Source organism: Engraulis encrasicolus, chromosome 6 (assembly GCF_034702125.1).
Source record: "Engraulis encrasicolus isolate BLACKSEA-1 chromosome 6, IST_EnEncr_1.0, whole genome shotgun sequence".
NCBI lineage: Eukaryota > Metazoa > Chordata > Actinopteri > Clupeiformes > Engraulidae > Engraulis > Engraulis encrasicolus.
This window is the reverse complement of record NC_085862.1, coordinates 10,233,191-10,243,274: the sequence shown is the minus strand read 5'-3', so window position 1 is coordinate 10,243,274 and position 10,084 is coordinate 10,233,191. Positions and strand designations below refer to the sequence as shown.

Below are 10,084 nucleotides of genomic sequence, written 5' to 3'. Positions count from 1 at the left end.
TCCAGCACCATATTATCCGCTATTGCATTATAAAGGATTAAGGTTTTTGAAGTGAATCGGACCAGTAGGCTACTTCATCTTGACCTTACAGTGTGTGTGTGTGTGTGTGTGTGTGTGTGTGTGTGTGTGTGTGTGTGTGTGTGTGTGTGTGTGTGTGTGTGTGTTTGTTCTTCTGCCGGCATTTTCCCATTGCAGCCCTGGTATTTTACCTCAAATTCCCATTTCAGCACACATGTCAGTCATGGGTGAGCGGTCAGGGCGTCAGACTTGCATCCCAGAGGTTGCCGGTTCAACTCCCGACCCGCCAGGTTGGTGGGGGGAGTAATCAACCAGTGCTCTCCCCCATCCTCCTCCATGACTGAGGTACCCTGAGCATGGTACCGTCCCACCGCACTACTCCCCATGGGGCGCCACTGAGGGCTGCCCCCTTGCACGGGTGAGGCATAAATGCAGTTTCGTTGTGTGCAGTGTTCACTTGTGTGCTGTGGAGTGCTGTGTCACAATGACAATGGGAGTTGGAGTTTCCCAATGGGCTTTCACGCTTTACAGTACATGTAAATGGAGCATACCAACACTAGACTAGCACAACAAGCATCATTACTCATGGGTAGTTATTATGACTGTGTCAGAGCTCTTAATCCCAGGCACAGTGATGCTCATGACGAATGAAGGACACACTGTCATTCCAGAACAGTACGAGTATTATATACCACCTAGTTGTCAGTGACAAGTGTTTGTTCAGTGCACAAATAGCCAAGGGAACAAAACTTTTCATGAAATATGGGTGATGGGAGAAAGGTGAAGAACCGGTTCAGAGGGGTGGTTGGAGCTGCTTGCTATTGTACAGGCTCGGTGTGTGATGGCTTTGTCATTTGCGTCAGTGAGGTTGAGGGTGGTGAGATGTATTATCTTAGCCTGGTTGTCACAGACGGTGCGTTTGTGTAGACAAACTAGGTCTGGTAGCACTGAAGTTAGCATGCCATTCTCGAGTCACAAAACAAATGGTGCATATTGCAACTCACCACCCACAAATTCCTCCAAAAACGTTTTCTATTCAACTCCAAAGAGTCAATATAGTCTATAATCTGTCCTGTGATTCATTAATGCAAGCTGTCGTAGGATATTTAAGCAATAAATGCTCCGGATATTTTCTGTCCGGAGACCGTTATGCCAACAGCAGTGTTCCAGACAGAAGTTTGTGTAGCTCTTCACAGCTCTCCACCAGGGGGCTCCAGAGCTACACACACGCACTGTCAGCGAGAGCCAGGCTAGTATTATCTTGGATGATAAGTTGGAGATTTTGATGAGTTTGTCCTCGCTAGTAAGAGTTAGTATGTTGACGAAACAGTGGGGGAGCAGTAGAGTAGAGGGTGCTAGGATCTGCTTGCAGAAATAGCTGAGGGAACAAAATGTCTGGTGTTTTTTTATAGGGCTTTGTATCTGGGATGAGATGGGAGAAAGGTGAAGAACCGGTTCAGAGGATGGCGACGTCTGCTTGCTATTGTACTGTATCAGGCTTATCGTGCGATGGTTTTGTCATTTGCATCAGTGAGGCTGGGGGTGTGGAGATGTTTTATCTTGCATGCTTGTTTTTATCTTGCATTATCTTGCATGAGTTTGTTCTCGCTAGTAGGTGTGTGTGTGTGGGGGGGGTTGCAGTAGAGTAGAAGGGGTGTTTGGTGGTGCCAGTGGTTAGTTCGGAATTTCAGGTGATGTTGTATCCGTATTAGGGATGTAAATAAAATCGAAATGTATCGATGTATCGGAAGTATTGGCTGGCGATTTAATCGAATCGCATCGTATCGTGGGGCATTCTTAAAAATCGAAAAGAATCGAATCGCTGGCCCCTGCGCAATGCCCTAGCTCCATAACACAATAGTAGTGGAAAAGTAATTGGAAAAAATCGAATCGAACCGAATCGCATCGTATCGTGGGGAATTCTTAAGTATCGAAAAAAATCGAATCCCTGATTTAAGAAATCGATACCGTATCGTATCGTCATGAAGGCTGTGATTTACACCCCTAATCCGTATTGGTGATGGTGTGAAAAACAATGGCCAGTTTTGTGTGTTAGAAGTGCTTGCTTTTATCTTGGAGATGTGGAAATAATGCTCTTAACAGCCAACTCAGGTCTATGTGTACTGCTCATTTTTATTCAAAATCAAACAAGGTGATATTTGTCAAAATTACAAGGAATTCCATCCACAAAACACATAACCCATTTAGGTTTTCCCGGGCCACATCCAGAATGCTTTAGAGTACATTTAAAGCTTTCTGGGTTGTGAAGTACATTCTGTGAGACCAGACCAGAGTTGATATTCAATCATTCAACTGGTCATTTGATAAGGGTGTGGGGATATTTCGATTTGGTATCCTGTCCCAGATATCTGCAATCATCACCCTTTGATCTCCAGGGCTGTCTGTGTTTGTTGTTAACAAAACAAAACATCCACTCAGTCTCTCAGGTCACCATTTATTATATTTTTAGATACCCAGTCTTAATAAAAAAGAACCAGCACCTATGCATGTTTTTATTATAAACCACCCCCTGTGCATCTTTTTATTAAGGTAAAAATGGGTGTTGTATAGTATAGTATACCATTCCACTGCACCCCCGCACCCCCCCAACCCCCCCAAAAAACACACCAACACTACAACCTTTCAGTCGCCTTGGTTTGTTTGTTTGTCTGTCTGTCTGTCTGTCAGCAGCACAACTCAGAAAGTTATGACCGGATTGTGATGTAATTTTGTGGAGCTTTTAGAAATGACAAAAGGAACAAGTGATTTTTTGGTGACGTTTTGGTGATCCATTCGAATCCAGGAATTTTTTAAAAGACTATTCCCAATTGCGGGATATGGCGGATTTTGACATTTCAGTTTCTAACTCCACAAAAACAAGGCAGAAAGACTTGAAAAGTGTTATATCATACTACAGGCATGGGAGTGTTTCTAATTATTATTATGTTGTTCTCTTGCTAGATTTTGCAGATTTTTTAAAATTCATTTCTGCAATACTATTTTTGTTTCTTGAGTTTCACTCACATAAGTTCCTTAGGTTTGTCATATCCAAAAAGTCTGAAGTCGGCTTCGTACAATTTGTAGAGCTGTCTCCGCCACTTGTAAGGAACGCCGGCGAAATACTCCTGCTCCCAGTTCCTATTGGTTTGGTTCCGACCACTCACAGGGAATCTGACCACATTGTCCACACGCAGAATCCGCAGCAGGTGCTCAGCATCCTCGTCCAGTGTCTCCAGCTTGCCCACAAAGTCATAGTTGATCTGGCACGGGTGGCACATGCGGTGTACCTGTCTCCAGTGGGGGTCATAGGGACCCCTCTTCTCCGTCTCGGGGTCCAGAAGGTACTGGATGAAGTGAGAGAATTTCAGCCTAATACCAGCCGCCAAGGCTTGCCTAAATGAAGCTGGAGGCTTGGGGCACTTTCCGTATTTTTGAAGCATACCCCTGGCGTACTGCTTGTAAAACACGTCATTGTTCTCCACAAACTTGTTCCGGAAGGCGGAGATGAGCCTGACGAAGGGGTCTCTGACAAACAGGAACTTGGTGTACTTCTGCAGCTTGGTCTTTATCATGCGCCGTGAGGAGCTGCCGTAGCGCCTCCTGAACTGGTCAAAGGTGAGGAGCAGGTTGTTTGTGTGGATCGTGTCGCCGGGAACCTTCTGGGGGTTATGGTAAACCACACCACCAACCCGTCTCTCACTCAACACAGCCATGACGCTCTTCCAGTTGGTGCAGGCCACCTTTGGCACAAAGCAGTAGATGATCTTGTGATGGTCGTCCACAATGAAGTTTTTCAATTCCGTGTCGGGAATGTCGTCAAACTTCCGATTCTTGCCGGGGAACATTAATGCGCTATTGGCACTGCAGGCACTACGCAACGTGTCCTTACGCTCCCTTTGCCTTTGTTTGAGCTTCTGTGCAATAGCGCTCAAATTATTTTTCCACTCACGCCTGAGAAGGACTTTGTCTGACTTAGATGGTTCGGGCTGGTGCTGAGCGTTCCTCCCAGCCAGGGACTGGTTGACAAAGGCATCGCTGACTGACAGGAATGAAGGTTCTTTGTCCGCTAGCTCTGTCTTCTGATGACCTCCCTCTAGCTGCTGTCTGACATGGAGGGTAGATGTGGCACTGTGCAGATAAAAGGTGGCTGATGTTCCCATAACGTTCCAGTAGATGATGATCAAAAGAACCATAAACACGGTCCACAGAATTAGATGGATCCAATACCTCCTTGACACCATATTCTCTGATGTCAGCCGTTAGTATACAACCTTCAAAGTATGGGGCCTATAAAACCCTGAGGTAGAGGGATGGAGAATGGATGAGAAATGAACATTTCGGTAACACTAATAAGGTGTTAATTTCAAAGTCATTTCTCAGTAATTTCTGTCTAATTTAATGGTAATAACTGCTTGTTATTAGTAATAACAGCAAAATAACCATATGGTTTCCAGTGCAATTACACTATAATTTCTCATTAATAACAGCAAAAATAACCATACAGTTTCCAGCACAATTATGCTGTAGTTTTTAGTTAATAGTAGGCTCATGGAAACAGCTACTGTCATCGTAGTAGTTAGGTGGTAGGTATGCCAGTAAATAAATGGTATCAGCCGAAGTAGTTTCATACTAATTAGGCTACATCAGGGCCGAAATTTGCAATATTTACTCTTCCTATGTTATTGCATGGAAACGACCACCTAAGCATCCTTGTATTATTTCTGGTTAATTACCTTGGAAACAATTGAGTAGTTATATGGAAATAAGATAGAATCAGGGCCGCATTATCACCTATTCCACTCAATTTTATGGAAATTACATATTTTCAGGACCTTAAAATGTCTTATCTGTTATTTCCACTGAATTACTTAGTTGCTGATTTAAGCAAACTCTAGCTAGCACCTAGCTTCAGTCATTGTAAACACGTTACAATCTAGCTAGTAGTTTCCATTGTAAAGGTAAGCTTACTTCTGTATGCCGTCTCATTTCCAGAACAAACATAAACCTAACACTAACTCATAAAACATGTTTGCATAAGGTTAAAGTCATTCGACGCTTGAAGGCGGATGAAATCAACATCAAGACAATTTTAGATCACCTTGAAAGTTACCCTGGTTGGTGCCTGCGTGCGAAAGCACTCTGTTGTACGTCTCAAACTTCACCCTTGTGTGTCAGTGTACTCAATTAAACAACGTCAGCGTCTCTGCGTCATACTGAAAGCAGAGCGGGCAGCGTACAACTAGAACGAGTGTGCTTGAAGTCAGTAGTGAACCGTGCAGATTTGGAATGGGTAAGCATGGGTACTGTCGCGCGTGTGACGTCACTATACCCAAGGTCCTCATATGTGCAAATGTCAGAGAGCCTTCTTGGACATGCCAAAGTTTTGCAGCGTATTACATAGCATTTAGCAAACACCTTTTTTTGTTAGTTTTTTGTGTGTGGGTTTTTTGAGTGTTTTTTATTTTTATTTTTATATATATATTTTTTTTTTTTTTTTATTATTATTATTGAAGCCTATATGTAAACGAACGGATTAGGCTGTTGATAACGAACTGATTTGGGTACTGATTTGATTTGGGTACTGAACTGATTTGGGTACTGAACTGATTTGTGTAAACTCAACTCAACTCAACGTCAATAGCAGTTGGAAACAGAAAACAGAAAGAGAACAGAAACTGTTAAAACGTCCTACATTCTCGCAAATTTTAGTATGCTATTTGTACAGCAGGGGAATGCATCTACTTTTGACTGACGCAAAATGATCAATCACTCTATCATAGAACTGGTTCTTTGACTCGAGAGACTGGATAACTTTTGTCAGAGCCCATCTCCTGACCACAAGTGTTGCGCAGATATGTCTTAACTCTTTTCAAGCAAGAAAATGACCTCTCCGCAGAAGTACTACGGACAGGAATTGTAAGTAGGAGCTGGCATAGCTTTGCCACTTCAGGGAGGGTGCTGAGGAGGTTGTCCTGAATGAGCAGTTGTAGCAGATCGCCTGGCTGCTTGTGAAATGTGCAGTCGTCGTAAATGACCTGGAGCCCATTGCGCAGCCTAAGGTGGTCGAAAAATGGGTATGTCTCCAACAGCTGCTTTAGCTCGGTGTCGGGGAACCCACTCCTTTGCGCAAAGCTGCTAAATGAGGTGTGGTCAAGCACACGAAAGAAAGCCAGGTTTTTCATGTCGGCAAACCTCTCCCTCAAATGGAAGACAACGCTGTCAATGATTTCAAAGTAAATGCGCCGGTAACTGTCATTTTGGGTCGCATCCTCATGCGCATTGCCCTGACTGAGCCCCTGTTCAAACCCCTGCCAATCACGACACCGCTTCTTGCGCTTCTCAATTGGGGACCCCACCATTTCCTCTGTCTGGCTAAAGATGGACTGGAAGCGCTCCACAGAGCAAATCCCTACGAGAGCCGCACCGACAGCTTCAACGCGCTTCACCAGGTCAGTGGACTTGGATTGCAGTGTTTTGAAAAGGGGCACGGTAAGGTTGAAAATGTCCCTAAATGTGTGCAACACGAACATGAAGTCAAAACTGCTCAGTGATTTCAGAAGGGACGAGCTTTGCGAGATGGCCTCTTTGTCCCAACCCGGCTGTGATGTGACCTGCTCGAATACACTGAGGAGTGACTCACGACCTTCGCTGACGGCATGGACAGCGCGGCTTTTAAAATTCCAGCGGGTTGCACTCCTGGACGGAATACGGAGCGAGCGCTCTACCTCCTCGAGTAAAGCCGTGCGCTTACATGATCGAGAGAAAAAGTTGTGGAAAAAATCAAAATCTGCAAAGAAGAGCCTAGCAGCCTTGATAGAGTCCACCCCCTGTGCCAACATCAGATTTAATTTGTGGGCATAACAATGTATAAATTGCGAACAGGGGCATTTCTCCTTCACCAACGCCTGAACACCACCCCTCTGGCCACTCATACAGCTTGTCCCGTCGTATGTCTGACACACGAGCTTAGCTCCTGGGTGGTATTTCTCGATTTCGCTCAGCACTACTGAGGTGATGTCTCGAGCAGTCCTGTTCATGCTGACATCGGTGAAGCCAAGGAACCTCTCGACGACAGAGCCCGTTTGGTTGACGTGTCGCACAATTATGCTAAGCTGACATTTGCGAGAAATGTCCGTGGTGTCATCTACCTGAACGGCAATGAAGGGCGCTGCGCAGATTTCAGCGTCCACTTCCCTCTGTACCACAGTGGCAACACTCTGAATGAGCTCGTTCTGTATGGTGCTCGATGTCCCAGCAAACACAGTTGCTGTTTCTAAGTGAGTCGCGAGATCCTCGTCTATTTTTGCCATTGCATCTACAAACTCCAAATAATTGCCCCGGTTCACACTGTCCACTGACTCATCGTGTCCACGAAATGCCATCTCCTGCTTTGACAAGTAAACCACCCCAATGATTAGTTTTTTCAGTATGTCTCTGTTCTTTGCTAACTGGTTATTGTGATGCTGGACACTGCGGATAGCTACTTGGCTGAGGGCCTGGTGAATTCTTACTTTCCCGAACATTTTCAATTTCAAACTTGCCAATATATGTGCCTTTGATTTTTCGTGTCTCTCAATTGCTCATCCCAAATTAATCAAATCTGAATATCCCCCCGAAACCCACGGATAGCCAGCAGCAGCTTCCCTCTCAAACAGCAAGCATGGCAAACAGAACAGATTAGACGGAGCCATGCTTGCTGTCAACCACTCCGTCCTGACAAAGTGCTGCCTATTAAAATGTCTCACAGTGTTGCAGCACTTTTGCACGATTGAAACAGCTGGCGTTGGTCGCCCCCTCTCTTTAATAAGGAGTTCCTACTCAAATGGTAGCCTTGTAAAATCATTCTTTACGAAAAAAAATCAACGTCGTTCTCCATGGTGCACACACATGAATGAATGAACTGAACTGAAGTCTGCGCGGGGTAGGGCAGTGTATTCTATCAAAATAAATGATATTTATTGGTGGTCAACTGCTCTGGGGCGGGCTTATTAGACTGCACCCTCCCAATCACAACGTGAGAGCTGGAGTAAGCAGACGTCTCAAATTTACCCAGGAACATTTTTTCATACAATGCAAAGTAATGCAGCTGCATCTGATTGGCCAATACTCCTCAACGTGGCCAATACTCCTCTGGTGAAGCAACAGGACGTTACTGAATGCAAGCTTCCCCCGATACACGTCATGGTCGAACACGAGTGCTCGTAGCCATGGTTACTCCTCAAACAAAATTTGGTACAAATCATAGCCTAGATGTTAAAATAACTGTAATTTTAACCCGTCCCCATTTGAATTTAAATGTAGCATATATGAAAATAAACCATATAGAATCTTGAATGTTAAGCTGCAATATTTAATCAATGACTATGGTTCGTTTGTTCTTGTCATTTAAGCTGTGCTTCCCCCAGCTTCCAATAGGAGTCGCCACTGCTTGAAGTACAGAAGTATACTGATTGGGACGCTTCTGTTCTGCAGTAACCAAACGTTCGTTGCCTAGCAACAACAGGACTGCAAGCAGCCACTGCGAGCTAGTTCAGTGCAGCAGAGCCAGGCAAGGTAAGCTTCCTGACAACGAACTTTTAATGTAGTTCTAGCTTTAATCTGCTTTCATTCTGTCTCTGAGCATTGAAGGATTTTAACTGCATGCATTGCAAACACGTGTTATCAGCCGTGTTTGTGCTGAAATGGCATACAGAGGTACATTTTTTACAATGGAAACCACTAGCCCTTTGAGGAGTAAGGAATTTCCCCCAGTTCTTCTAGAATTGTACTCGAACACTCTACAGCTCCCATAAAAGTCTGTGTTAAAAATCTTGAAAAGTCCTTATGACATCATAATGAGAACTCAAAATTTTGACAAAATTCTAATCACATATTTGTGATGGTACTCCTCAAAGGGCTAGCTAGCTGTGCCCACCGTGTTTTCAATGACTGAAGCCAGGTGCTAGCTAGAGTTTGCCTTCGTAAATCAGCAACGATGTCAGCCTGAGGAAGATTTACCACGTGCATTTAACATGGTAGAACCTACTGCATTTCAGTAGCAGATTTAGCAATGGTGAATTGATAACATTAAAAAATAAACGTGGTGAAACCGGTCTTGCAGTTGACTTCTCTGTTTGTTTGTTTGTGTTCACAGGACTTCCTCCGGATGGTGGCAGATTGACAACCTCACATCAGTGAACATGAATCTCATAACTGATTGGAAAAATAAATAAAGTTTTGCACACAATGTGTTTGTCTGTGTAGGCCTACTTGAATCACTTCATAGTAGGCTAGTCTATATTGTATTAAAAATGATAGGGCCTAATAACTAAGTAGCCTAATTGAGTGGAAATAAGAAATACGACATTTTAAGGCCCTGGAAATATGTAATTTCCATAAAATTGAGTGGAATAGGTGATAATGCATTTTACGGCCCTGATTCTATCTTACCGGTATTTCCATAGGCTATAACTACTCAATTGTTTCCAAGGTAATTAAGCAGAAATAATACAAGGATGCTTGGGTGGTCGTTTCTATGCAATAACATAGGAAGAGGAAATATTGCACATTACGGCCCTGATGTAGCCTAATTAGTATGAAACTACTTCGGCTGATACCGTTTAGTTACTGGCATACCTACCACCAACTACTATGATGACACAGTAGCTGTTTCCATTAGCCTGCTATTAACTAGAAACTACAGCACAATTGCACTGGAAACTGTATGGTTATTTTTGCTGTTATTAATGAGAAATTATAGTGTAATTGCACTGGAAACCATATGGGTATTTTGCTGTTATTACTAATAACAAGCAGTTATTACCATAACATTAGACTGAAATTACTTTGAAATTAACACCTTATAGTGATCCGTTAAGTAAAGTGTTACCAACATTTCACTGTCAGTAAGAAAGAAACACAGGTAGCACTTTCTATGAAGACCATACCTATTTATAGCGCATTATGAGCACAACATGTTATAAGAGTATTGACTGCTCTCATAAAGCTTCATGATGCTTTGTATTAACAGTTATGAACGTTAATAACACCTTGAATTTATAAAGCATTATAAGCAAGACTCATGGTT

General features: G+C 43.5%; 1 protein-coding gene across 3 annotated transcripts in view; it reads right to left on the bottom strand.

Annotated features, from left to right (window-relative positions):
• Positions 1–2,676: 2,676 nt before the first annotated feature.
• Positions 2,677–10,084, bottom strand: part of LOC134450183 (carbohydrate sulfotransferase 12-like) — an 8,314-nt gene continuing 906 nt past the window's right edge. The window contains exons 1-2 of one of the 3 annotated variants that reach the window (XM_063200036.1): positions 5,117–5,139; positions 2,677–4,315 (exon numbers count right to left, since the gene is read on the bottom strand). In XM_063200036.1, coding sequence (XP_063056106.1) covers positions 3,039–4,259 — 1,221 coding nt within the window. In that variant the 5' untranslated portion in view covers positions 4,260–4,315; positions 5,117–5,139 and the 3' untranslated portion in view covers positions 2,677–3,038. Of the gene's footprint in view, positions 4,316–4,986; positions 5,044–5,116; positions 5,140–10,084 lie in introns of those variants that run through there. The other 2 variants (XM_063200034.1, XM_063200035.1) reach the window with 2 other exon arrangements.